General features: G+C 54.2%; 11 protein-coding genes across 11 annotated transcripts; 8 read left to right on the top strand and 3 right to left on the bottom strand.

Annotated features, from left to right (window-relative positions):
* Nucleotides 1-394: 394 nt before the first annotated feature.
* PG997_012784 (family 2 glycosyl hydrolase) lies at nt 395-3,001 on the top strand (the record flags this gene model as incomplete). Its single annotated transcript, XM_066817098.1, has 2 exons — nt 395-829; nt 968-3,001. 2 exons carry the CDS (start codon nt 395-397, stop codon nt 2,999-3,001), a joined length of 2,469 nt encoding a protein of 822 aa, XP_066662790.1.
* Nucleotides 3,002-3,425: 424 nt separating this feature from the next.
* PG997_012783 (xylitol dehydrogenase) lies at nt 3,426-4,564 on the bottom strand (the record flags this gene model as incomplete). Its single annotated transcript, XM_066817097.1, has 2 exons — nt 3,426-4,481; nt 4,544-4,564. The coding sequence occupies 2 exons, from the start codon at nt 4,562-4,564 to the stop codon at nt 3,426-3,428; spliced, it is 1,077 nt and encodes a 358-aa protein (XP_066662789.1).
* A 3,923-nt stretch (nt 4,565-8,487) lies between these two features.
* PG997_012782 (uncharacterized protein) lies at nt 8,488-9,561 on the top strand (the record flags this gene model as incomplete). Its single annotated transcript, XM_066817096.1, has 3 exons — nt 8,488-9,040; nt 9,104-9,170; nt 9,231-9,561. The coding sequence occupies 3 exons, from the start codon at nt 8,488-8,490 to the stop codon at nt 9,559-9,561; spliced, it is 951 nt and encodes a 316-aa protein (XP_066662788.1).
* Nucleotides 9,562-10,839: 1,278 nt separating this feature from the next.
* PG997_012781 (uncharacterized protein) lies at nt 10,840-11,112 on the top strand (the record flags this gene model as incomplete). The annotated part of the gene is made up of 1 exon (XM_066817095.1): nt 10,840-11,112. The coding sequence occupies one exon, from the start codon at nt 10,840-10,842 to the stop codon at nt 11,110-11,112; it is 273 nt and encodes a 90-aa protein (XP_066662787.1).
* A 1,558-nt stretch (nt 11,113-12,670) lies between these two features.
* Nucleotides 12,671-15,001, top strand: PG997_012780 (uncharacterized protein; the record flags this gene model as incomplete). Its single annotated transcript, XM_066817094.1, has 3 exons — nt 12,671-12,693; nt 12,744-13,799; nt 14,116-15,001. The coding sequence occupies 3 exons, from the start codon at nt 12,671-12,673 to the stop codon at nt 14,999-15,001; spliced, it is 1,965 nt and encodes a 654-aa protein (XP_066662786.1).
* Nucleotides 15,002-16,136: 1,135 nt separating this feature from the next.
* On the top strand, nt 16,137-18,042 carry PG997_012779 (uncharacterized protein; the record flags this gene model as incomplete). The annotated part of the gene is made up of 7 exons (XM_066817093.1): nt 16,137-16,253; nt 16,300-16,424; nt 16,836-17,034; nt 17,110-17,279; nt 17,354-17,424; nt 17,496-17,735; nt 17,852-18,042. 7 exons carry the CDS (start codon nt 16,137-16,139, stop codon nt 18,040-18,042), a joined length of 1,113 nt encoding a protein of 370 aa, XP_066662785.1.
* Nucleotides 18,043-18,751: 709 nt separating this feature from the next.
* On the bottom strand, nt 18,752-19,400 carry PG997_012778 (uncharacterized protein; the record flags this gene model as incomplete). The annotated part of the gene is made up of 2 exons (XM_066817092.1): nt 18,752-19,122; nt 19,187-19,400. 2 exons carry the CDS (start codon nt 19,398-19,400, stop codon nt 18,752-18,754), a joined length of 585 nt encoding a protein of 194 aa, XP_066662784.1.
* A 1,111-nt stretch (nt 19,401-20,511) lies between these two features.
* Nucleotides 20,512-21,567, top strand: PG997_012777 (uncharacterized protein; the record flags this gene model as incomplete). The annotated part of the gene is made up of 1 exon (XM_066817091.1): nt 20,512-21,567. The coding sequence occupies one exon, from the start codon at nt 20,512-20,514 to the stop codon at nt 21,565-21,567; it is 1,056 nt and encodes a 351-aa protein (XP_066662783.1).
* A 1,271-nt stretch (nt 21,568-22,838) lies between these two features.
* Nucleotides 22,839-23,936, top strand: PG997_012776 (uncharacterized protein; the record flags this gene model as incomplete). Its single annotated transcript, XM_066817090.1, has 1 exon — nt 22,839-23,936. The coding sequence occupies one exon, from the start codon at nt 22,839-22,841 to the stop codon at nt 23,934-23,936; it is 1,098 nt and encodes a 365-aa protein (XP_066662782.1).
* A 936-nt stretch (nt 23,937-24,872) lies between these two features.
* PG997_012775 (Cfem domain-containing protein) lies at nt 24,873-25,919 on the top strand (the record flags this gene model as incomplete). Its single annotated transcript, XM_066817089.1, has 3 exons — nt 24,873-24,950; nt 25,018-25,257; nt 25,332-25,919. 3 exons carry the CDS (start codon nt 24,873-24,875, stop codon nt 25,917-25,919), a joined length of 906 nt encoding a protein of 301 aa, XP_066662781.1.
* A 374-nt stretch (nt 25,920-26,293) lies between these two features.
* On the bottom strand, nt 26,294-27,225 carry PG997_012774 (deferrochelatase/peroxidase YfeX; the record flags this gene model as incomplete). Its single annotated transcript, XM_066817088.1, is given in 2 exon segments — nt 26,294-26,959; nt 26,974-27,225. 2 exon segments carry the CDS (start codon nt 27,223-27,225, stop codon nt 26,294-26,296), a joined length of 918 nt encoding a protein of 305 aa, XP_066662780.1.
* Nucleotides 27,226-27,235: the final 10 nt, after the last annotated feature.

Below are 27,235 nucleotides of genomic sequence, written 5' to 3'. Positions count from 1 at the left end.
CAATGCACCTTTCCCACCATACGGTTCCGAAAAGGCAACCGCGGTAACGTGACGAATGGTTACCTACCTAGGTACCTACAGCGCTGGGTTCGGGGTCTGTCATCCCGTGCAACCCCCCGCCTGCAAAGCCGACTAACATGAACACATGCACACCTTTCGACCGAACATCGTGAGATTTGCTCCTCCACCACCCACGTATTTAGGGTCCATCGAGCCCGTTACAATTGAGTCTTTTCAGTCCTCATTCCATCCGTTACTCTTGATCACATATGCGTCTTGTCTTCCCAATACTTTAATAGACAGGAGTTCTTAAGTTCTGCTACTAGGCCATACACCTACCCCGCAATCCAATTCAACCCGCCCTGGGTGACACACTAACCGGCTATCAGCCAAGATGGAGCCCCGCCTTGTCATCCCCATTGACAAGAACTGGGAGTTCAAGCAGGTCGACAATAAGGACAGCAAATACTTGCCAGTCTCCCAGTTCCCTACCCACGTGCATCTCGACCTCCTCCACCATAAACTCATCCCGGATCCTTACATTGGGAAAAATGAGCTCGACGTCCAGTGGATTGGCGAGTCCGTCTGGGCTTACAAGACGACCTTCAAAACACCGGATGGGGTCTCATCTGCATCCTCCAACAAGACCGTTCTGGCTTTTGACGGGCTCGACACGTTTGCGACCGTGGTCCTGAACGGCAAGACTGTTCTGGAATCGGAGAACATGTTTACCCCCGAGCGCGTGGATGTCACCGATGTTCTACTCAAGGACGGCGACAATGAGCTCTTCATCACTTTTGACAGTGCATATCTGAGAGGTTGGAAGCTTGTGGAGAAGTACCCCGGATCATAAATGGGGATGCTGGAATGGTGACAACTCCAGGCTGGCCGTGAGAAAGTCACAATACCACTGGGTAGGCTGCTCTCCCTTCTCGTTTGCATTAGACTTAATTAACTTGAAGTGAAGGGATGGGACTGGGGACCAGCTCTTCTGACATGTGGGCCCTGGCGACCTGTGCATCTGGAGATCTACTCGTCAAGACTCGGGGACCTCTGGCTAGACATTGACGTGGACGAGTCACTCAAGACTGCCACGGTCACGGCACACACATCAATTGAGGGCAAGGCTGGAAAAATACGATTCGACGTTGAACTCGATGGCCGCACGGTAGCTGCTCAAGAGGTCGATGGCACGGATGCCACTTTCCGCATCAGCGACCCAGAGCTATGGTATCCTGCCCGTTACGGAAAGCAACCATTGTACACCGTGAAGGCTACCTTGATCCATGATGGACAGAACATTGACTCTATGGAGAAGAGGATTGGCCTCAGAAGAGCGCAACTGGTACAGCGGGCACTCAAAGAACAACCCGGCACATCGTTCTTTTTCGAGATCAATAACATCCCCATCTTCTGCGGCGGCAGTGACTGGATTCCAGCCGACAATTTCATCCCTCGTATTAGCAAAGAAAGATACCACGACTGGGTCAAGCTGGTAGCTGACGGTAATCAGCTCATGATTCGAGTTTGGGGTGGCGGTATCTACGAGGAGCAGGCGTTCTACGACGCATGCGACGAGTTGGGGGTTCTGGTATGGCAGGACTTCATGTTCGGCTGCGGCAACTACCCAGCATGGCCAGAGCTGCTCAAGTCAATTGAGCGTGAAGCAGAGGAGAACGTGAGAATGCTCAGACATCACCCTTCGATCGTCATTTGGGCCGGGAACAACGAGGACTACCAGTACGCTGAAAGCGTCAATCTCACATGGGACAAGGACAATCACGATGCCGAAAGTTGGCTCAAGACGGACTTTCCTGCTCGCTTCATCTACGAGAAGATTCTCCCTGACGTATGCCAAAAGATGATACCAGCTACCTATTATCATCCTGGAAGCCCCTGGGGAGGTGTCGATACCCGCGATCCCACGGTTGGCGATATCCACCAGTGGAACGTTTGGCACGGCACGCAAGAGAAATACCAGAACTTTGACAAACTTGTCGGGCGCTTCGTCTCCGAGTTCGGTATGGAGGCGTTCCCCTCGGTGAAGACAATTGACTCCTTCCTGCCGCTGGGCAAGAACGACCCGGACAGATATCCGCAATCGTCCACCATCGACTTCCACAACAAGGCCGACGGGCATGAACGCCGCATAGCGCTATACCTCGTCGAGAACATGCAATATGCGCCCGATCCTCTTGAGCAGTTCGTTTACTGTACACAGCTGATGCAGGCCGAATGTCTTGCGTCGGCATATCGGCTCTGGAAGCGCCAATGGAAAGGCCCCGGCCGTGAATATTGCGCGGGAGCACTCGTCTGGCAAATCAACGACTGCTGGCCCGTGACCAGCTGGGCTATATGCGACTACTACCTCCGGCCGAAGCATGCTTATTACACCGTCAAACGCGAGATGGCGCCGTTGAGTGTCGGCATGACACGACGCGAGCACCGCTATCCCAAGAACAAGTATACGCGCGTTGATATCGACGTGAAAACGCAGATTGAGATCTGGGGGTCCAACCTCATGCTCGAAGACCTGACTGTCGACTGTATCGTTAAAGCATGGGACGTCGAAACGGGCAAGCAGACGTCCTGTGAGACCGTTGCCAAGGACAAGCTTTTACCGCTGAACCGGAGTACCGAGATCGCCGCTTTCGAAGTCCCGGCACCCACAAGGGCGGATCAAGCACGCTCGATTGTGGCGAGCTACCTCATAGACAGGGACGGCAAGCAGCGCGCACGCTACGTGAACTGGCCCGAGCCGCTCAAGTATCTGCACTTGCAGAAGCCGAAACAGCTCGTCGCTGAGCTCAGCGACGATTGCCAAAGCGTAGCCGTCAGTGCCGAGGTACCTGTTAAGGGCGTTGCGCTAGAGTGCGAGGACGACGATGTCAAGTTCGAGGATAACCTCGTGGATATCGTCCCAGGCGAGGTCGTCACAATCGGGGTCAAGGGTGCGAATGAGTCGACAGTTATTACGACTCGGTACTTGGGCATGGTTTAAGAGAGGCCCGGATAGAGTCTAAGGGCTCGGGGTTATTAAAATGCACTTGGGGCGGAATCAATGTCAAGACGGGCGGAGTATCAACACATCAGGTCATTCAATCACAACATATGTAAATTGTAAACGCTCCTTATGTTTAACTGAATCCGTAACCGTCAGATCGCCAAGCACCACACAAAGCAGTCACAAGCTACATGTATTCATCACATTTTTGGGAACCCAGCACGATGGAGTGTACGTTGGGCTACTACGTCTTTTCAGCCTATCAAATAAGGACATTCTCTGGCACAAGTTCCCCGTTCGTCATCATTTGCCGCATTTCATATTGCCCTCAAGGTACTCAAAGTTTTGGATTATTAATTGTCATCGTTATATCATTTCGCTATTCATTACAACATGGCCCAATCTACTTCAGTTCCTGACTTTATTCCTTCTCATTGGGACCAGCGATCACAATCTTGATCACTTGTCCCTCCTTCACCTTCTTAAAGGCGTCCTCGGCCTTCTGGAACGGCACGGTCTCGCTGATGAGCTTCTTGACGTCGACGCGGCCGGCGGCCACCAGGTCGACGGCGAGGCGGTAGTCGCCGGCGCCGTAGCGGAAGCTGCCCTTGCACGTCACCTCCTTGAGGCACATGGCCATGATGGGGAAGGTGATGTCGGCCTTGCCCATGCCGCCCTGCAGGTAGGTGCCGCCCATGCGGACGGTGTGGAGCGAGGCCTGGATCGAGGGCTCGGCACCCGAGGCGTCGACGACGACGTCGGCGCCGCCGGGGCACCCGATCAGCTCCTTGATGTTGCGGGCGTTGTCCTCGGCCGCGATGCGCTGCGACACGTACGTGTGCGTGCTGGCGAAGCCCTTGGCGAACTCGAGCTTGGACTCGACAATGTCGACGCTGCACACCTTGGTCGCGCCGAACGCCTTGGCCACGGCGGCGCACAGCAGGCCCACGGGGCCGGCGCCCATGACGACGACGGACTGGCCCGGGCTGATGGCGGCTTGGCGGGCGATGTGCACGGCGACGGCGAGCGGCTCGATCATGGCGCCCTCCTGCGTCGAGACGTTGTCGGGCAGCTTGTAGCAGAAGTCGGCGGGCGCGGCCCAGAAGCCGGTCAGGGTGCCGTGGTAGGGCGGCGTCGCGGCGAAGCGCATGTCGGGACACAGGTTGTACTGGCCGGCGAGGCAGGGGCCGCAGCGGCGGCACGGGTAGCCGGGCTCGAGGGCGACGCGGTCGCCGGCTTTCAGGGTGGTGACGGCGCTGCCGACGGAGACGACGGTGCCGGCCGATTCGTGGCCCAGGACCATGGGCTCCTTCACGACGAAGTGGCCGATGGCGCCGTGCTCCCAGTAGTGCACGTCGGAGCCGCAGATGCCGGTGTGGTTGATGGCGATGAGGACGTCGTGCGGGTCCTTGGTCTCGGGGACCGGCTGCTCGGCGTAGGTTACGTCATGGGGCTTGTTGAGGATGAAGGACAAGTTCTGCGGCAATCGAATGGTTTAGTGGTGGCGTTCAATCGGGAATTATACGGCAGGAAGCTTACGCTTGCGGATTTGGGATCCATGGTGCTGTGGTGTTGTATTTCACAAAGGACGAAGCTCGGGGTCTGCTCGGGGTGTTGCGATGGAGGGGTAATCACAGCAGGGGATTAGAGTTCACACAACAACGAGAAGATGAGAGGGATGGAGAGGGAGAGAGAAGGCAGGAGCAGGAGCCGAGACAGCAACAGAGGGAAATATATGATCGATTCAACAGATACGAGTAAAAAATCAAGAAGTCAGTATGACCAACAGTCAGCCCACGGTATCAATGTTATCAGAAGACAAGAGGGACCCAGGGATCTAGACTGCTTGCTCTCCCCAATGTGTCTCTTTTGCCGACCCAATGAGACGGGGCGAATTGGACCTGCATCCACCGCAGACTGGATCAACTGGACGATACCTAGAATACCAGAGCGAGTCGGGCACCCGGGAACGAACCACTAAGGCACACTTGGGTGTGAGCTGAAGTGGGAGAGGGCTTGATTAACCGGATGTTCAGGCACACGATGAATTCATTCGATGGAGCTGGTGATGTAGGGAATGGAGCTCTCTTGGACGCCTCCAGCAGCTTCAGCACCACCAAAAAACGCGGGGCGGGATCAGAGACGAAAGGGTCGAGGGTCGATGGCGCACCACTTGGGAGCTTCCCCGCCGGCTACCCGCGAAAGAGAGGAGCTTGGGAAGAAGCTCGATGACGATTTTAACCGGGTAGCTTCAAGCTGGGTGGCCATTTTAGCCGGGCCAATTAGCGGCCAGATTGGCGTCGATTTGGAGACATTCTAGACCACCAACCAAGCAGGTGGGAGTTGGCTCTCTTCACTTCATGTTTGGCAACAGCTATATAGAGCGCCAGATTCAATGATTCTGTCGCATACGACCATATCCTGCTGAATGCTAGGGATCCCGTCCGCTCTCCCATATACAAGCAGCAGAGAGCTGAATTAGTACTAGGGTCGGTGACGACCTGGGAATCCTCGGTGTTGTATGTTTTTGTTTTTGCTCTTTTTTGTGTCTTTGTATCGTGAACCCTCATGCAACCGTTTACTACTGTCGTCCTGCCGCAATCCTGACCCTGGTTTCGAAGAAACATGTGAGGTCTTTACTGATTACTTCTTGGCACTTATCAAGCGTGGTGGCCAAAAGATTTGGCCATCCCACGTCGCAAGCGACAAGATTGCCTAGGTCCGGTAGTTGACTGGGCGTACTTAGGCTTGCAGCGGTTCACGATATCAACCAACACTCTACCCTCGGCTCTAGGCAACATGATATGCTTGTGGTGGTCCTTGATCTCCAACCGCCTTTTTGGTCCTTCTTCTGGCCGAAATGTTTCGATCTGCGGCCGGAAAGGCGATATCATGCGAAAGATTATCATCCCGTTGTCAGGCCCTATGCTGTACGACTTGAGTGATATGGGGGGTGCCTGGAGACGGACTGTTCGAATGCCGCAGCCACAGGCATTGATTGTGCAATTCGCTCAAACGGTAGGACATACTGCAGTCAAAAGTATTGGACATAGCAGAGCCAATCCGAGCTTGGTGTTGATGGTTTGGCTACGCCTTTGACGTGTCTCACTGGCGTTAGGTTTACTTGGTGGGTGTGCTGCTACCTAGTCGACGCCTCCAGATACTTTTGGTTTGGCATGGGATACGATGGATGTGAGCAAGATGGCAAGGCCGGACTTAGCAGGACCTTGATGTCCAGACGGCTCGTTCGTACTCAGCACGTTACAGGTGCTTATACGGTAGACTCATACGTGTAGCCAACTTATGTCGTACAAAATTGCCCACCGTCATTCTTGTAAGTCAAGGTGAACAGTTACACCTGTTGGCAGTCACCCCAATCTCACAATGAGCTCTGGAATCACGACCTTCTTGCAACTTTGGCATACGTCTTGAGGATTCAGGAGAGAAAGGGCATGATCTTTTCAAGTTGTACAACCCATCAACATCGACATGGCCGAAAGGGAGGCCCAGGAGAAGACTGCGACCCTCTGCCGCGCTTCCATCCACATGCAGATACGAGAAGTGATGAGCATTCTCGGAACAACAAGGTAGAGTCTAGATGGCGTAAAACCAGGCCGCGACAGTGCTCGCCATCCACGGAGCGAGGGAGCTGAAAGTCTGAGCAATACGCGCCGCCTGATTGAGTTGATATATACCTACTGACCTTAAGCACTTATAATATGAGAACGAGTATCAAAGTGCCTGGTTGTAGCTTCGATGTGTATCTAGGCATACGCCCATTGCGAACGTGGCTTGTTGGCGGACGTTGAGCGCAGGCGAGCTCAGCTCCCTCACCTAGGTTGCGGTCTTAGTCAGCGGCAGTTGGATGGAAACTCTTTTTTTGAGGCTGCGGTTGCCGCCGTTGGTTGTCGCACCCGGCCGTTGCTGCGTGGATCAGTCTGGGCCATGAATCAGGCGGGATTAAATTGCTGAGGCTCTGCCACGCAGCACAATATGCACATAATCCACACCAGGCTGTAAGGCACGTCGGCGTCAGACGATTTGCTGCAAGCGGTAAGATAAAGATCTTACGGGGGCCCTTTTTGACTTTGAGCCAAGTGTGCCGTTATGCAAGATTGACGTCGGACGTCGTCGGAGCTGGCAAGCTGGGTGGCTGGTCACGGGCTGTCTTGATCTCATTTGGAGAAATCGAAAGGTTCTCCCCGACTTTTTTGGGCAATATTCAATTGATTGCCCTCGACTCCCGACGGTCGTCGCGCAATCGCGCGAGTGCCAGCACCCGCACCCTCATCCGGGCCCTGGGCCCTGGGCCATTGGCTCTCTCAGCCCATCCGGCAGCGCAGATTCCGAGGCGCTCTAGCGCTCTAGTGCTTGACTCCTGCCTGTACAGCACAGCACAGTACCTGCTACCTACAGTAGTCTACTAGTGGCATTAACGCAAGCGCACGTCAGGTTTGCTGGCTTCCGCGCAGGCAATAGCAAATGAAAAGGCCAGAAATGGCGCAACGAATTGATAGAGCAGAATCCAAACCAGACCCCTGCCGGGTGCGTGTGACGCTCTGTGACCCTGACTCTGCTAGTGGTTGCTAGTCGGCTGCTGCAGTGCCAAGGCGCCTTTCGGATTTTCTTCCCCCTGAATTGGCTTTGCCCTGGCCCAATGGCGATTAGTTGGAGAAGGTGGGGTTTGGCATAGATCGCCCAAGTCATACGATGATTGGCCTGTCGATGGAACGTTTCTGGAAAGAATCGGGTTTAACGCAGCGCGGAAACATCTGTTTCCTACTTGCCCATCGCGCGAGCTTCTTGCCAATTTGGCTGTGCCCGTTTGCTGCAGCAGGGTGACAGGGTGCAGGGTGCTGTGGTGCTGTGTGGCAATTCCGAGCGATGGCGATGGGTTACATGGATGGTGGTGCGGGTTGCGAAGGAAAAAAAAAAAGCTCTCGGCTCTGCATGCTTCAAGCTCTGCCCTGCAGGGAACGCAATCTCCATGCTCGGCCTCTCGGTCGGCGGTCAAGGCCAGCGGCCAGGGAAAAAAGCACGGCGATCCGTGACTCTCCAGTGCCTGGTTGCCGATTCCACTTTGTCACAGGTCAATTCGAATTGGATTGCAATGCTTGAAACCCGGAGGAATGAAGATCCGCTAGCAAGATGGGACTCTGGATGAACTCATCTTATTTTCTTGCATATACTACATACAATTCCCCTCCTCCCCCGTCGGCCGTCCATGCTGTGCTGTTCAAGATCCAATTGACTTTCGGTGGCTAGCCCCTTAGCTTAATTTAATAGTTCGCGCCCTCGACTGCTCTTCCTCTCTTTTCCCATCCTGTCGCGCCCCAAGCCAACGCAGCTCGATCCCTATCCCTCCCTCTCAACCCCGACCTTGGCGAAACTTCAGCAAAAGTGTAAAACTTCAGGCCAGGAACCCCAAACTCTGTTTTTTCCCTGCGCGCGCGCACCCTCCTGCATCTGCACCACCCGCCACCATGGACAGCATCCTCGAGTTCCTCGACCCCCTCGTGCTGGACAAGGCCTGGGCCTACGCCATGCCCCAGACGCCCTACGCCCTCAACCAGACCGACAGCCTCTACGCGGAGCAGCTGCACGATGCCGCCCTCCCCGCCGTCTCGGCCTGGGCACGCGACAACATCTACCGCCAGATGATCTCCATATACATCATCACTGCCATTGGCGCCGCCGCCATCTACTTCATCTGCAGTTTCCTGTCCTACTACCTCATCTACGATCGCCGTCTAGAGTACCACCCGCGCTTTCTCAAGAACCAAGTCCGCCAGGAGATTATCTCCTCGCTGTGGGCCATTCCCTTCATCGACATCATGACCCTGCCCATCTTCCTGGCCGAGGTTCGCGGCCACAGTCGCCTGTACACCAACATTGACGAATACGGCTACGGCTGGCTGTTTGCCTCGACCATTGCGTACATGATCTTCAACGATGTTGGCATCTACTGGATTCACCGTCTCGAGCACCACCCGAGTGTTTACAAGTTCCTGCACAAGCCTCACCACAAGTGGATCAGTAAGTGCCGGCATATTTCTCCCAACCGAGCTTCCAATGGGCAGCAGCTAACCCAATAAACAGTCCCTACCCCCTGGGCCGCGCTGGCTTTCCACCCCATGGACGGCTTCTGCCAGTCTCTGCCGTACCAGTAAGCTCGACTACATCCATAAACCTTGAGGCCCGACGTTGTGACTGACGCGCAATCCAGTGTTTTCCCCTTCGTCTTCCCCATCCAGAAGTACCTGTACCTGGTCCTCTTCATTGTGGTGCAGATCTGGACGATTGTGATTCACGACGGCGACATGATTACCGGCCACTGGACCGAGAAGTTCATCAACAGCCCGGCGCACCACACGCTGCATCACATGTACTTCACGGTCAACTACGGACAGTACTTCACGTGGTGCGACAACTACTTCGACTCGCACCGAGCTCCCCAGCCCGAGTTGGACCCCATCCACGATGCGCTCAAGGTGATGCGCGCGAAGGGCTTGGTGGATGAGCAGGGCAACCCCATCCCCAAAAAGAAGAGTGAATAGGCTCTTGATGATCACGATCTTATGACCGCTGCCTAGCAGAGCTGCATTCATTACCTTCGAAATAGCGCCTCATAGAAGAACCATACATAAATGGAGAGGGAGACTGCGCAGCCTCTCCGCCTAGATGTACATACAACCAACCACATACGTAAACTAATGCCTAATACACACATGAACCAATTACCTACTGATTGCCTTGCCTTGCTGCGCGCGCCTTGTGAAGGAGCAACCTCTACATCCAAGCTATCCCAATACATGCGATATCATATTGTGAACGTTGGGGGTTGTACAACCATGCTGTCGTGAGAATGGAAATAAAACACTAGCCAAACTTTGGTGGCACGGCACGCTGGACACACGGACGAAAGCTACTCATCCGATGGCGAGGACGACAAGCCGGCACAAGATGGAACAGTACAACCTCGTCGGGCAAAGATGCCACTGATAATCGGCGTCCGCTTGGGGCCCCCTCTTTCTTCCAGAAGCAGAAGCAGAAGCAGAGGATCCCTCGTCCCACATCGCATGGGCTTGAGGAGGCACGGAGGGAGGTGGTTCACCGACGGACCCAAGCTGTTGGGATTCTGCGGCGGGGTAGGTATTGGCAATTGCTGTGCTGCGATCAATGGATTGGCGATTGAGAAGAGCCGGATACGAATACGACCCGACATGCAAATGAACTGGCCAATGTGGGAAGGTGGGGCGCGGGCGCGCCTCCCAAGCTTTTAGGGCGTTAGGTTAGGAGCTTTTAGCTTTTTAGGAGCTTTTTGGGAAGCTTGGTCATCGTGCCACGCTGGTTCCGGTAGACAGCTGACATCGGCCCATCGACACCGGGCCTGGAAATTGCCAGATGAGCCGGAAAGGAGCATCGGTGAGGCCATCTTTCGAGCAGTCTGGCAGCTGAGGACGTAGTCAAAACCCTCCGTGCAGCGCTGGTCCAGCATGCCGTGACATTTTGCTTGCAGTTGCACACTCACTATCAAGCATACCTACTGCTCTCACTCACGGCACTTGTTTTTCGTTCCCTCAGTCGCACAGTCCAGAAGAGGGCCAGCCAACCATCTTACACGCAGACCCACCCACTACAACTTTCTTGTGTGTCCGTCACCATCACTTATACTAGTACGGCCAATTGGCGTTGGAATTGGCAAGGCGAACGGCACCAGCTAGCTTCTGCTTGCTTGTCTCTCCCAACACACTTTGCACACCAAGCACCAAGTCTCAACTTGCTTGTTGTTACACACAGACACAAACACACACACACACCTCCACACATCCATCATGAACCGCCGCACAGCCACAGAGACGGCCGCGCCACAGGTGGTGCTGCCCAAGGACAAGAGCAAGAACCGGGTGCACTACAAGGAGGAAAAGGACGCGCTCGACGACAAGCCCAAGGACTGGTACGTCGACGTGACGGACTCGGAGGCCGAGACGCACCAGGCCATGCTGGTCCAGTGGATCTTTGTCTTCATCGTGCTCGTCGGGAGCATGTACTGGTACTTAGGGGACGACATGATGAAGATGCTGCAGGAATTGGTCGCTACTACCTAGCGACCAAGCAACAGATGGATGGATATTGATTTTGGTTGTTTCCGGCATGGCGCAGAGAGGCAGAAGAGAGGCCTGCCGATGATGAATCTAGTAGAATCTGCTACGAAGGAAGGCAAATATTGGGACATATGGGAAACGAAGTGGGCGCGCTCTGTATCCCCAACGTGAGTGATCAACTGGGCAGCTCTAATGTAATAAACTAATTAAACCCTTACACATGTCGTTTGTGACTTCGCCCCTTTTCCTACATTGAGCAAGTAGGTAGACTTGGCTTTTGCCGGCAGGCAGCCTGTTTTGTGCGATGCAGTACGACGGCAAAGGTCGATTGCTTCCGCTCCGGATTGCCCCGCTTCAGGCCTCCCTAGGGTCCGTTCCGATGGTAGCAGACGGATGCATCAGTAAGCTGTCACCAAAGGGTGGCTAAACGGGGGCAACTTGTTGCGACCTTGCGACCGGCGGCGAAGCTACGTGCATAGTTCCAAGATGATCTTCTGCCCAAGTTCGCCTGCATGCAGCTAGGAAGGATGAGCCGAAAGGAAGGGTCCAATTCGGGGTATCTTCTTTATCCATTGGGCGGGCTTCTACTGCTAACAGCCTGCCCGCCTTAGCCTCATGTACCGTCATGCTAGCTCCCGTCGGCACCCGTTTGATGAAGTCATGAATGGACCTCCCAACGGCAATCGTCAGTGTTTATTTCAGCAGTATGGTGGGTTTTGAGGTGTCGTGGCTTGGGTGTTTTTTGGTTTTTGTTTTTTTTGGTTTTTTTCTTAAAACCAATGTTTCTATATACGAGCTACCCCTATTCCACCTTCGCGGCCCTAGGTGGAATAGGGGCAGCTCGCATATTTCATCTTGGCGGTGCCTAATGACCTACCAATTCATGCGATGCGACCTACTTGAAACGCTCGAGATTACAGTACTGTTCTAGTGTCTTAAGATACGGTTCTCTTCCGATTGCATCATACCTCCAGAACGACAGGTCACAGGTGGCTTGGACATACCGGATTCGAGCTCACCTCCTCTGTTTGAGAACCCCCACATCGGGAAGGGCGCGAGTAAGCCGCAGACCGAGGGAACATGTCACGGGGTCTCAGTGACGATCCGGCAATTGACCGCCAAGCACGAGTCGCCCAAGCTTCTAGATCGTTTCCTTTTTGTATACCTACTCTGGGCTCATCCGATTGCTCTCAAAACACACTACCGCCTCACCGTCAACAGCGTTAGAGTAGTGAAAACTGATCCGCACCATTGCAAGAGCAGGCGCTCCGGGGTTTCCGCTTATGTGAGGCCATCCATACTTGACTCTTTCGCGTGCCGTGATACTTGTGACGTCGCTATCCCCAACGAGATATACCCCACTAGCTCGGAGGACATGCGGGGGTGAAGCGAACGCCAACGCCGCTCGCCAATCCTACCGGTCCTGGATAGGCACGATTCTTGCGCGGGGTCCGTTGATGCCTGAGGAAACAGGCTCAATCAGGATAACTCGTCGTCATTCGCTCGCTTAGATGTGCTGGTGAGCTTACCAGCTTACTTGCATCTTCACCCAGGCGCAAAGATGGAGGAAACAGCCCCGAGCTCGTCAATCTCTTCTCCGCATCCACTTGTTGACTTCTATTTTTGGTCGGGAGCATGTCCACTGGAGACGAACTTTGCGACGTCTGTTCCAAGGTGGATTTGTACTCGCTCTTCACCGGGCCACGTTACTTCCCAGAATCTCCTGATCCGGTGAGCAGAGATGATATCACTACTCATGTAGCAACGCTCCAAGGCGTCAAGTCGAACACGGCATGCCCACTATGCCGCCTGGTCAAGCACGAATTGTATGCTCACAATGGCATCGACTCAAAATATTATCTCGAACAATGCGACCCCGCCAAGATTCAATGCTGTCCCCGGGCATTCCGCGCAGATTACGCCGAGGAGCCGAGGTACCAAAACCTCGATACAGGGGAATTGATGGCAACGAGACTCGAGGTTCGTCTGGTTGGCAGCGATACTTGTTCCGAAGAAGAACTGTCGATAATCAAGCGGTATTCCTGGGGCTCTGGCTTAAGGCTTTTGTCTCCCGATTCCGTGGTTCCTTCACGTCCATTATTCAACGGGTTCCGCGTCACTAACCCGGAAAGAGGCTTGGAATTATTGAAGCAATGGGTTGGGACATACGAGAATGATCACGTCGACACTTGTCAACTCGATTCACTGAATGACCTACCCCTGAGTCTTGGCTTGGAAACTATTCAGGTGATAGATCTCCGCGATAGGAGTTTGAGAGCGTTCGATCCCAAGACCATCAAGTATGCTTCGCTCAGCTACGTTTGGGATGAGGCTGGAGATGAACACCGCGACTTGTTCTCCACGCTGCAAACTAAGGAGGGCGTTGGCGGTGAAGACTCGGAAATGCTGCCTTCTCATGTACCTGGCATCATTGAAGAGGCCATGATGGTATGCAAAAGGCTATCGATACCCTATCTGTGGGTCGACCTATTCTGTATACGTCAAGCCGACCTAAGCAAGAAAGCCTCGGAAATCAAAGCCATGGGTTACATCTACCGACTCTCCCACCTCACCATCGTTTCCGGCACCTCCCATCTCGACGGCACACACCTTGCTCTGACGACAAGTCTCGATCAGGGGAAGCAGCCGTTAGGCTCGAGGCAAAGGATCGAGACGATTGGGACCAGACAGTACATAACATCGCTTCCCTCAATTACGAACCAGATACACGTCTCAGCTTGGTCCAAAAGAGGTTGGACATACCAGGAGGGACAAATGGCCAGGAGGATAGCCTTTTTGGGGGGACTATGACATCTCCTTTCTGTGCGGTGCTGGTCACTGGAGGGAATCCCTGCATTCCGGGAAATTCGGTCATGACGCGAGACGTCCCGGCGTCGACCTGCATTCGCAAGGGTACTATGCTCTGTCTTCCTACACCTGGCTCAAGCATAGAACATGGTCCTTCCGTGGCTACGCAAGTATAGTGCTAGCATACAGTCAACGCAGACTCTCTTACGAATCGGACCGTTTAGATGCCATTTCTGGATGTCTCAACATCCTTTCACACACCCAACGCGTCCATTTCCACTATGCTTTACTTTGGTCTCGTGGAGAGTACGACCAACGTCGAGAGGGATTCTCGAGCTGGTCTTGGGCTGCTTGGTACGCCCTAAATCAAGCACACTATGTGCACCTGTACGACGAGTCCTCCGGGGCCTTGACTTTATCAAACGATGGGACGTATACTTACCAGGACCCGGAGACTAAATTCATTGAGTTACATGGTGCCCTGGTTGGTTCAGGGGTAGAGCAAGCGCACCAGAGGAACAGATGCGCTCAAAGCCTTGCCCAGCTGAGTGTATCTGAGGCTAACGGTATCTTGACTATCGAGTCGGAAGTCGTAAGATTCTTCGTTGATATCAAGGCTAACTCATCGCCACCAAACTACGATTTGGCAAAGAAGAAAGGCTGGGGTCTTGTACCGTGTGATTTTGATAGCACAGAGGGTCTACATACGGTAGATTGGGAGCAGGATAAAGAGTATCGCCTCCCTAGGGGCCGAATCTGTTTGCGAAACGCCTCCGGCGACGTATACCCCATCCATTTCCCGCCGGGGGAACACTGGCCAACCTTCCACCTGGCTCTACCCTACACTCTTCGCGGGTCTACCCTGATGTGGCTGCTTTCCCAAGGAATAGAGCTGGTCAAGATTATGGAGATCGAGCTTCTGGAAGGCGCCAAAGGCCTAGAGCCTCTTCGCCATGTCTTGTGTCTTGGGATCGATCGGGGTGACGGGCATCCAGACTGTGTGCAGAGGATGGGCATGGCATTTCTACCCAAGGAAGCATGGGAGAAAGCAGGACCCAAGAAGATGACAGTGAAGTTCCGATAATCCGCCAGTGAGAGGGTCAACGCCTCGGTTGAGACACGGGGAACGATTTCTTATTTCGTTTCATTTGTACCTTGCTTGCGTTCTGAGTTATGTGTTTTCTTCATTTGTAACACTGAGGCTGTTTACACCCCATGTAACTTTAACATTCTCGATTGATGTTCAATTTGACCGTGTTACGTCAGCAAGCCCCCTGTCACAGTTTACTCAGGGGAGGACCGCGGAAGACAACACTCTTAGTCCAGAAACCCGCCTTCGGGTCGGGATACGAGCCTTGGAAGTATCATGAGTCGTGTGCTACAGAATTAGGCACCGACTGCCGATCAGAACGGCTTCTGAGTGGTGTTTCGGAATGTGCAGTAGCTTTGGCTGACTCGGGTAAGTCGGACGAACTCCAGTTCTGACAAATGCTGTCGAGGTCTACCGTCTCCTTGCAGTGGTGGGATTGTAGAATGCTTGCTTCAGTGATACGATACACACTTGTATCCATCCATGAAATCCACAACCTGTGCTGACTGAGAGACTTCTTGGATGATGCACATGTTCGCAAAGTTTTGATTCAAACCCTTACCAGGTTGTGGATGAGGGAGATGAGATGCCGCAAAATTTGGAGCGGAATACAGCGGTGAGTGCATGTATGCATGTAGCAGTCCAAAGTCCAAAGCGGAGTTAGAGTTGACAGGGTGAATTCAAAAAGGGGCTGCGGAAGGAGGCTACATGCCACCAAGCCACTTTATTTCCATCTCGATCAAGCGAACACAGGTTCCTGACTGGCATCTTGCAGTGGCGTAAAAGAGCAAAATAAACGAAACTGTTTCTACAATTGTTCATCTTCCCCTTTCCAAGTTTGTGTTGTAATAGTCCTGGCCCGCCCGTCCTCCGCACGCCAATGATGGACGCCGGAGAAGCTTGGTCATGCCATCGTGCCGCCCCCGCCAATGCCTCGCAACCGTGTGTTCCTGCTGCCCTGTTTCTGGCTGTGTGCCTTCGTACACGCTGGGACGGCGGTGGCAGATTCCGTCAAGCGCCGCCCCAACTCGCAGCTCTGGCACGGGGACGAGCCCCTCGCGGCCCGGATTAGCGGCATCATCGTCGCCCTAGTAGCAAGCAGCGCATGCGCCGCCTTCTTCTGTTCGCCATGCCCGCCACATCCCGCCATGCTGCGAGTGCCGTAGCTGTCCGACTGACCATCCCCGCTTGCAGTATTTCGACTGGTTCAGGTGAGGAGCTGGCGGTTGCTTCCTCCTCATGGCTGGTGTGAGCCTCCCTTTTTGCTCTGTTGCATTCCATCTAAGAAACAGGCTGACGACTCTCTCGGTGTACTGTCACCGGCAGACCTCCTACTCATATACGTCGACTCCTTCACCTTCATCATGGGCTCCGTCATTCTACAATATGCCTTCGACCCCAAGAACGACAAACACTGGTGCGCAGCTGCCACGCTCCTGTGCATTTGTGGCTATCTGACTGGCAAAGTGCGTACTCCACTGTCTGTCTGTACATCATCGGAGAAGAGAAAGTACTGACGTATCTACGTATAGCTGGTAAGCATATCCAAGAATTCCATTTGGGGGCTTCTCCTTTCGCACGAGAACCGACTGATTACAACCCTACCAGTTGATATACCTTTTCTTCTCGGACCGCGTGGTTAGTACACGTCCATCATGACGGTTTCGCCGTTCAGTACTGATTGATCGACTGGAAGCATATCGTCCGAGGCTGCGCCACCCCTCGGCTGCGGTCCAAGTTCTACATTGTGAACAATTTCGGAGCGATACGTATGAACAGATTCACCATATTTCCATGGGGGCAGTACGCTTTACTAATTAATGACAAGTCATATTCGGGGCTTTCATGGCCGTCTTCTTCGTCTAGTGAGACACCCCTCGTCCTTCCTACCCATACGGCACATACCAGCGGCCATGCTAACGGGTGTGCTTCAAAGCCGCTTCAGTCATGTCGAGGATGGCGCATGTATCATTGGCATACAGCAGCGAGCTCTGATCATCCCCGTTGCATTCGACGTGTTTGTGAGCGTATGTGTTGACCAAAGTAGCTGCATTGGCGACTTGAGAACAGTGCTGATAAGAGCTTTCTTAGATATATCTCAGTGTCCTCTTCATCATACCCCTCATGAAAGGAACGTGGAACGTCCAATTCGAACTCAAGGGCAGGACGATGTCGCTCGGGACGCAGGCAATGATGGCACATCCTGCAAGCGCGAGGCTGAGAAGACTGGCTACGAAAAGTCTCATCGGTTCATGCGTGACCCTTACCAGCAGTGGGTCGTAGGTCTGGCTTGCGTAGACATCTTGTTGCGTGCCAAGTCCATCTTCTGACCATTGCCTGTGTTAGGAATCTGATTGCTTTGCTTGTTCTTAACGGCGAGCCGGCATGGCTATGCCTTATCTGCTGCAAGACCGACAGTACGTTATACAATCGCGGTGGCTATGTGCACAGCGGGCTCGGACGCTCATGCTTCTTTACTCTTGTCTAGTTCTCGTCAACGCACTGGTGATCTTCTGGATCACTTCGACTAGGGATTCTTCCACCTCGGCCAAATCGCTTGGCACCTCGACAGGACCGCAGTGCCTGACTTCCCGACTCATTACGATACCAGCAAATCAGCCCGAATCCGATGACCCGGACATCCTGCCGCACCCGGGCCATGCGTGGGTCCCTCCGCCGAACTCTGCCTCAGGTTCGCAGCCAAACGACCTATCTATCGACGACATCTGTAAGTTATGGCATACTGAGCATGCAACCTCCGCCGGTCTATCCCCAGTTCATCAACACCAAGATGAGCACGAACTTCTATGTGGGCATCACTAAACATGCAAAATCGTATAATAGTAAACGGGATGGAGAATACCGATGACTTTGTGAGGCGCAGCGACATATCGTCTCGGGGAAATCAGAACGGCATGTATGCCGAGGGCTTGGAGAACCTGCGGGAGGAGGATGAGGAGAAAAAGGAAGACCCCTGGTATTGTGCAGTACCTGATAACGATGCGGCGGCAGGCACAAATACTCATGCTGAATAATCTCATTTTTTTAATCAATTTGTGTAATTTATTCTCGGGATGCGTACATCCAGCTAGTATCTTCACCCCTAAGTAATTGCTAATTACATCGATATTACACAAAATGAGTTAGTATATTACAGCCCTAGATTCTGACCTCACACCTTGCCTAGTGTACTTGTGTCTTCATATGTTTATATTGGGTCACCGTCGGGACCACGACTTCGGTGGTGGAGGGATGTCGCGCCTCGAAGCCTTCTTGACCTCTGGCGTGAGAACACACCCCCGTAACGAAGAAAGCTAGCTAGAAAAAGTAAATTACCTGCTGAAAAACGAGTATAGCCACAGCGTCGCTTGTGCCACCATATCATCGTGGGCAATTCCCCTAAATAATGTGCAGAAAAGTACACAAGCCCACGCTGTAAGCTGTCAAAGCTGTAGTGGATCTCCTCTACTAGGTCGCGGCTTGTCCCGATTCATTATTTCGTCATTATGATGTTCGTTTGATGGACGACCTTGTTCCATCATGCAAGCTCGAAGCGTTCTCCCGGCTGCGTGTCAAGCTCTGCCGTAGGTCTTCCGCCGTCCTGCGTAGTTGATGGTGCCTCGGCTATGTTTGCAGTCGGCGTGCCCAGGACCTTCTCACTTCCACGTTGACCAGCGTGATGTGCAGCGTCCCCGGTCTCTTGGTACGGCGGCTTCTCATACTCTCCCCGCTGCGCCCGTGGTCTTACGTCGGCGTAGGAGGAAGAAGGCCACGAGGCCCAGTATCAAGAGCGCCTCCGCCGACACCAGCGCCAATGCCAGCTTTCGTGCCGGTGCTCAGTCCTTCAGCATCGCTGTTGGCCGGATGATCCGGCGTGCCAGCCTGTTCTGTGGTTGTCGGGCTCGCAGTCGGGCTCGCGGTCGGGGCGCTTGTGGACGAAGCCGAAGTGGTCGTGGCTTGTTTCCGGATAGAAAAGGCCGGGGACTGGAAGGGCACGCCGAAGTCGGAGCCGTTCACGATGTAGAGGTAAAACTGATCTTCTTCCCATTTGCTAAAGCCGTCCGTGGCTGGCCTGGGTGTCCAGGTGTAGCTGGTCGGATAGTTGCCAGAGTTGGCTACATGGGCAAGAGGGTTAGCAAGCCACGACAGGAGAATGCGACGGAAGACAGGGCAACGTACAGATCAGCCATTTGACGGTTACATTGCTGCTCGAGTAGTAACCGAGCGATAACATGGAGTAATCAGCTGTGCCCGTCCATTCCACATCGACTTTGCTGCCGACTTGGTAAATGTTCTTCCCGTCTGGGCCGCTGGGAGTGATAAAGGTCCCCTCGGCTCCTGCAAGCGGCAGGAGCGGCAGTGTCAAGGACACCAGAAGAGCGAGAAGCTGCATAGTGGATGTAGATGTAGGCGACAGGCACACGCAGCTCGGTGGCAGCTCTCAGGCACCGTAGGTATTATGTGGAAAACGCAAACCGTGAACGGTGCACGAGGATACGAAGAAATCGAGAAAGAAGGTCGGCGCCGGGCAGCAACACCAAGCCATGGATGGGAAAATCGCAACGACCCTTTCCCACATTTTGCCCGTCTGCCAGCGACTACTTCCTGCCCGATCCACCGTAATCAGCCAGCAAGTGCCTGGCGCCAGTGTAGCCCGTCCCTGAATGCGACTAGGCCGGCCATGTCGACCCCGGCTCCCTGGCGGGCTATTTTGAGCATGCGGCTTTCGTATAAGCCCAGCAGCGTCCATCGTGATGATTGGCGAGGTCGGCTATCCACCGACCAGCCGGGCGGGTTTTGTAACGGGGATGATCCTCCCAGCGCTCAGCCCAAGGCCGCTAAGCCCAGGGTTGCCCGCTTCCTTGGGCCCAGCACTGCTGCACCGCCATCTGTATCGAATGTTGCAGATGAGAATAATAAGAAAAGGTGTTGGTTGCTTTTTTCTTTCTTTCCGGTTGTGCCGTGTTTGCTCAGCCTGTATTCTGTGCTGCTTGACCTTGACACTCACTGCACGGGCCAAGGGACCTGCATCGGAAAATATGCCGCCAATGGGTGGACGCTGTGGACGCTGTGGACGCTGTGGCGCCATGGCAGCCTGGAAGTGGAAGACCCAATGCCAACTGAGCACACGCACAAGATGCATTCGATATGCAACTACATGTACATAGATGCGATTTGTGAGCTTCATTGGCACCCGACCTGAAAAGCTGCAACAGACACTCGGCGTTTTGCTTAGCAAATGTGATCATGAAGCACCCTCCATAAACGTCCAAGATCGGCAGCACCAGGTCAGCACAAGTCAGCAATGGCTCCAACGACGCGCCGGGCCGGGGTTTGGCGACCCCCGCTCCTCGAGAACCTCACCGGCTCACGCTGCGCCATCACGACCAGTCTAGACACAAACGATACCCCAAGGAATCATTCGTGCGACTGCTCTAGCATTGCGACGCATTCGTCACCAACACGCTCGAGTCTCTGCGACCACTCCCACAGCATCCAACAGCATGGATCCTGCGCCTTCCTTTGCACGCCTTGGAAAGGGTGACATCATACTCATCACAGGCGTATCAGGCCTGCTCGGGTCAGCGACTGCAAAACAGGCATTGCAATGGGGGTTTCGCGTACGCGGCATCACTCGGGATCCCTCGAAGCTGTTGGAGCTGAAGGCAAAGTTCGACAGTGGCTTCGGGGAGGGCCAATTCGAGGTTTGCCGCGTTGAAGACATGACCAAGGCCGAGTCTTACGCGCCGCATCTGCAAGAGGTTTCCGGCATCCTCCACATCGCCAGCGACGCATCCTTTCGGCCAGCTCCCAGAGAAACCATCGATGGAACCGTCGCCGCCACCGTGGGTCTCTTGCGCGAGGCCGCCAAGGTGCCGCCCGTCAAGGCCTTTGTCCTCACTTCCTCGCGTGTTGCTGCCTTCAACCCACCGCCGGCCGGGGAACACTTGCACGTGACATCCGAAATGTTCCTGGATGATGCGGCAGAAAAGGCTCTCGCCACACCAGCTACCGACCCAGACCTACCAAGCCTGTCATACCAGGCAAGCAAAGTCGAAGGCGAGAAGGCAGCCTGGGAGTTCTACCGAAAGGAGAAGCCCAGCTTCGCTTTCAATACCATCCTGCCCGATTGGGTCAACGGCGTACCCGTGAACCCGCGGCCCGGGTTTTACTCGACCTATACATGGATGGCCAAGTTTTACAACGGCCTGTACGAGCCCACCAGCATCTTCCACATTTTCACCAACCCGCCGAGCACATGCGTCGCGCTGCGCGACGTGGCGGCGCTGCACGTCATCTCACTGGCTGCCAGCGAGGTTAACGAGGAGCGAAATTTCGCCATCGAAGATACTTGGTCCGCTGGGGACGTCGTGCAGGCCATCCAGAAGGTGGATTCTGCCTGGCAGGCGCCGGAAGGGTGCGCCGAGGCTATGCCTCGCAGCGATATCACGATCCCAAACCAGCGGTTCCGAGACTTGGTACAGAAGTATTGTGGTAGACCGTTGATCAAACTCGACGAGGCCATTGCCGAGGTTGTAAATACATGTAGGTTGGATTGACAATCCATCAAGTCTTTCGTTTTCTCTTCATTTCTCTATTTCTCTTCCAGCTTAAAATAAAAAAGAAGTATGGACAAATAAATTTTCCAAAAGCACGGCCGACCACAGAGGCCACTCACAGCCACCATAACTCAATCGATCAGCTTCGTCGACAGGTTTCGAGTCCAGGGGTCTGCCCTTTTCCCATTCTCTAGCCTGGATTTACCAGGTGAAGGATTATGCGAGGCTATGAGAGCTGGAAGCTATACCGTATGGACGTTTTTTGAGATGCTAATGCTCGCTCAAAATCCAGTCAGCAGACAGAAGCTGAGTATGCATACAATGGGATAAAGGCATCCATGGAACATGATCTGGGTCCGTCTCCCCATCGTCGTCATTCAGCCGATTCACTTTGACCCGATGCAATGGCAGCCGGTAAACTCAGAAAAAGAAATCGTATACTAGCATCGTGCTACCCCTAGGTATAACAAACTCAAAATGGAAAACACTGCACCCGACACCTTCGGGCCTTGAGAAAAACAACCCATCCCTTATATATTGGGTAAAAATCCCACGGATCAACAAAAGCTTGCATCAGTTTCCGTTCTGTCCCTTTCTCCCATGGTAACTTAATCAAATATTTCTGATTTATATATAAGGCGTGTTCCCCCCTACTCTCGGGTCAATTTAATCTTGACATCTATTCTACACATACCCGAGAAGCAGAAAACCACCAAGTATTCTTGAGCAGAGTCTTTCTTCTTCAGAGATCAAATTCAGGGCAACCTTTCAAGTTCAACTACTTCACCATTTATTGAGCAACCACCAGGCCTCTTGAAGAGCAGCCACTTTCCTCAATTCTATTATCCCATCTTGGATACTTACACACCACAGACGAAAGCCAATCTCTTTCACGTCTCCCACCTCATCATCAGGACATCCAGACTCTTGATCTGCCTATCCTCGACTTCTCAGGAGAGCCTACTATTCACAACTTGACTGGCTCATTTGATATACAACCATTTCGGGTCTTGTTGCACATCCCAATACCACATCTGAAAGGCATAATTTGAGCCCAGACAACGAACAACCTTCTTTTGAAACCAACACCCGGTATCTTTGAGGGCCACCACTCAAGATCCAACCCCAGCAAACCCGTGAGAGCTTCAATTGCAAGCATCTCGAAACCAATTCACTCTGGTTCAACGGAGACAAAGAGCAACACAACAGGCTCCATATAATATCGTCAGATTACATCCAAAGTTTCAATTATCCTATATACAAATCCAATCATGGACTACACCATGGATACTCACAATCCCGCATCGTCGATGCCTGCTCAATCCTCGTTTATGAGAGAGAATGTCCTGAAGTGTCCCGAGTGCCCACCCGAGGGCGGTTACGAAATTGTCGACGACTTCGGCACTGATGACTGGATCTGCACCGGATGCGGCATGGTACTCGACAGGGTCATCGACGACGGGGCCGATTGGCGGACATTCGCCAACGACGACGGTACCGACGGCCCCGATCGCTCGCGTGTCGGAGGCCACGCCGGGGATGAGCTCGCCACCTTCATCGGGGGCAACCTCAAGACCAGCAGCCTAGCCCGCGCCGAGAAGCGAGGCAAAGAGGCCAACAAGAATTCCATGGCGGTCCAGAGGGGCAATGCCAGGATCGACGAGTTCTGTGAACAGCACGGTCTCTCCAGAGACATCAAGGACCAGGCCTACAATATCTACAAGCTGACGCAGGATGCACATCAATTCCGCGGCCAGGTCAAGCAGGAGGCCATGTTGGGCCCCATCATCTTCATCGCATGTCGAACGGTGAAGCAGCCTCGCACCTTCAACGAGGTTCAGGCGATGACCCAGCAATCCAAAAAGGTCATGTATGCCACCGTGAACAAGCTCGTCGCCTTCCTGCGGAAGAAGGAACCCCAAAAGGCGAAAAAGGCATCTTCTGCCTCTACCTCTGCCGCAGTTGAGGAGGGCCCTAGCCCTATACCCGACACGACGGCAAGCGACCCGAGACCCGACACGAAGGTCGAGAGGATCAAGGTGCCCATGGCCCGTTTCGTCGCGAACATGAACTTCCGGAACGCCTTCGTTGTCGAGACCATCGCCACGAGGATGGCGGAGAAGGCAGAGACCATCAGCACTCCGTTTGACGGCCGCACTCCCACCTTGCTGGCTGCAGCCTATATCTGCTTTGCATCGTGGCTGGTGGGAGAGCCGCGCAAGATGAAGGACATCGCATTGGGCTGCAAGGTTGGCCAGGGTACTTTGAAGACCATCTTGAAGTCTTTTGTCCAGATGCAAGACCAGCTTGTCGACAAGAGTTGGAAAGCAGTCGACCTCTCGCGCGTCAAGGACTTGATGACATGCTAAAGACACAACAAGATGGATGGCCTTGCCCGCCTTTCCCCGGCAGCAGGCTGCATGGGCGGGGTGGGTTTGCTGTGAGAACAGGTGACGACCATGCGTTCAGGCGAGGGTAGGAGGATGGTAATAGCGTGATATCGGGAATGGGTTGGAGGAAGGGTTGGAATCACATGAAATTCTGTGTAGGGCCACGTCTGACCGACATGTTTCCCTCTTGGGCGACGATGGCATGACGTATGGATAATTTAATGAGACATAGTAATGAACACAATATCCTGAAGCCATCTTAGTCGGTATCAGTACCTACCGAATGTGACATGCAGGCCAGGCAAGTGCTAATTACCCCAGTTTTATCAAATTCGGTGCAAGTGCCGGCCGGTGATGGCGTCCGCGGACAAGACAGCATGTTCCCATAATTACATAATCAACAGCCGGATAATTTCAACATGTGCCTGGTTCGTGCATCCCGGTAAAGCAATATGCCACGATAAGCCATTTCGTATGCAAGGGACCGTACGACGGTATCTGGGAACGCATCTGGATATAGTCTGATGTTTCGTATCTTTTCAACGTGCATCACCACCGCAGAGAAAAGCCAATCTGAATTTTTTCCGCGATGTGACGCTGACGATCAATCGGCCAGCCGGCTTGCGCGTCCATCGTGCAATGGTGATGGCGGCATGAGTGCAGCATCGTGCCTTTCAATAATGCAGCACCGCCCATCCTCAAACGAGAATGGCGCTATCGTAACATGATGGCTGGCGCCTCTCGCCTACCCGACTGCACTACAAATACATACCCGTATTCTGGGCATAATGGCTATCATCAGCACTCACTCACGCACTATCTAATTCATTAATCAACTAACTCACACGCACATACACTCTCTCTCTTGGTCAATTGCATCGCTCCGACCTTCCAACACCAACCAACCTAATCACCATGAAGGCATCTCTCGTTCTCGCATCCGCAGCCCTTGCCGCCGCCCAGGGCAGCTTCCCCGGCGTCCCTGACTGTGCTGTAGGTCCCCCACGTCCACACATGCCACATGTAACCCGCAAGCACTGACCTAACCCTCTCCAAACAGGTCCACTGTATTAGGGATGCCCTCCCCAAGGTCGGCTGTGGCATAGACGACAAGGCCTGCCAATGCAACCCTGACACCAAGTCTCGCATCACCCCCATCATCACTCCTTGCATGATCGGCTCTTGCTCCATGAGGGACCTCTTGAAGGCACAGAAGGCCGGCGACGCCGACTGCAAGAGACTTGGCTACAGGTCCGTTGCTGCCCGCGACGAAGACTTCTACGGCCTGCCTGCCTGTGCTGTAAGTCAACCCGCCCCCCGTGTGTACATACACACGCACGGATCCTGATCCTAACCTTGCCTCCCCCAACACAGATTCCCTGTATCAAGGAGTCCCTGCCCAAGGTTGGCTGCACTGTAGGCGACATGGCCTGTCAGTGCAACGATGACAAGCAGGCCGCCCTGACCCCCATCGTGGCCCCCTGCATGCTCAGCTCGTGCACGTCTACCGAGCTTTCGCAAGCCTTGGAGGCTGGCGTGGAACAATGCGACGCCTGGGCCAGCCAGCCGACCAAGGCTCCTGAGTCCAGCAAGGTCCCCGAAACCACCAAGGTGACCGAGACCACCAAGGCCGAGGAGACCACCAAAGCCGAGGAAACCACTAAAGCCGAGGAAACCACCAAGGCCACCGAGACTACCAAGGCTGCTGAGGAGACAACCAAAGCTGCCGAGGAAACTACCAAGGCTGCCGGCACACCCGCTCCCTACCCGACTACGACTATTTCGGGCAGCGCCGTTGTTGTGACTACCAAGGAGACGGCCACAGCCAGCGGCCACGGTGCGATTCCTACCACCACCGCGACCCCCACGTATGTGGCCGTTGCTGGCGCGGCTACCCAGGGCGTCGCGAAGCTTGTTGGCGGCATTCTGGCTGGCGCTGTCGGCGTCGTTGCCGCTCTGTAAATGGACAAGAGTGAGTCCATGGTGTCGGGACCGGATCTAAGGTCACGCCCCCACCTTATGTGTCATGGGTTAGAAACGGAAGTGCCATGAAAAGTAATGGATATGGATAGTATGAGATGCATACCTTCGATTCGTCTGGCTGTCTATCACTTAGATGCCTGGTGGTAATTTAGAAATTACTTATTAGTTAATGCATATAGACTTTTGTTTGACACCGTACTGTGCTCATTGCCTCGTGATCGGGGCGAAAGCAATACATTGCAGCTCTCCCGTTCTGGTCGTGCCAGAACCACTAGCATTACTAGATCTGGCCAAGCATCGATGATTACCCTCCTAGGGAACGATAAGCATGGCCTAGCCTGGGTTGCAACCACCTAGCCATGCACGTCAAGACTCTCCAGGAAACCAGCTGACGGCGCAAAGAACGTCGTTCCCGTCAGCGCCATCGAATAGTCCAAGATACGATCGTGCATACCATGCGGGACCCCGATGAACATGCGCTCAAGCATCTTCTCAACGACCCATAACCGCCGGGAGTAGCCGATGAAGTAGGTGCCAAACTGCTCTGCCCCTGGCGACCCGAAGGGCATGTTATCCCGCAGAATGCCGTGCTCTTCACCCGTCTGTTCGTCCACGATGGTTGTGAGCGTCTTATGTGCCTTCTGCGCCAATGCCGTCGCGTCGTCCAGCTCCTCGTTGGCCAACTTCGTCCGCCCGATGACCGACTCCTGCTGCTCGGTGCTGAGGGCGTTCCACCGCGCCATGTCGTGCACGTACTTCTGCACCACGACGTAGCTCCCACCCACCGCGGCCGATGCAGCGGCGAAATCAGTATCCGACGCGTCTTCATTGCCGCCGTCCTTAACGGGCAGGACGTCGGATTCCTCAACGAGCACGGACGCGGGTAGGGCCGCACCAACCGGGTTCGCGGTTCCGTCTACGAAGCCTAGGAGATCTCGCGCATCGAAGTAGCGGAATCCCACCGTCTCGTCGACGACCTCCACCACGCTGTCTTCGCCCCTGCCCAGCGAATCCAGTAGCTGCCGATGCCGACGGTGCACGAGAAGCGCGCGTCCAGGTCGCGCATCGCGACGTTTTTGGCAAGGCCCGACACACCTGCGAGCGCGGAGCAGATGGCCTGCTGCGCGTGGGGTTCAGCGGGCGACCTCGCGGCCAGGACGAGGAAGGTGGCATGCTGCGTCAGGGGGCGTCGACGCTTTGCGGCGCGATGGGCACGCGGTGACTGGCCATGCCCATTCGCTGCTGGTAGAGCGTAGTGGCAGATAAAGCTCGTTTTTGGAAGCATGCTACCGGGA

Source organism: Apiospora hydei (genome assembly GCF_038363865.1).
Source record: "Apiospora hydei strain CBS 114990 chromosome Unknown utg000009l_segment0_segment0, whole genome shotgun sequence".
Classification (NCBI taxonomy): Eukaryota; Fungi; Ascomycota; class Sordariomycetes; order Amphisphaeriales; family Apiosporaceae; genus Apiospora; species Apiospora hydei.
The sequence above is the reverse complement of the archived record's forward strand: the minus strand, read 5'-3'. Positions and strand labels throughout refer to the sequence as shown.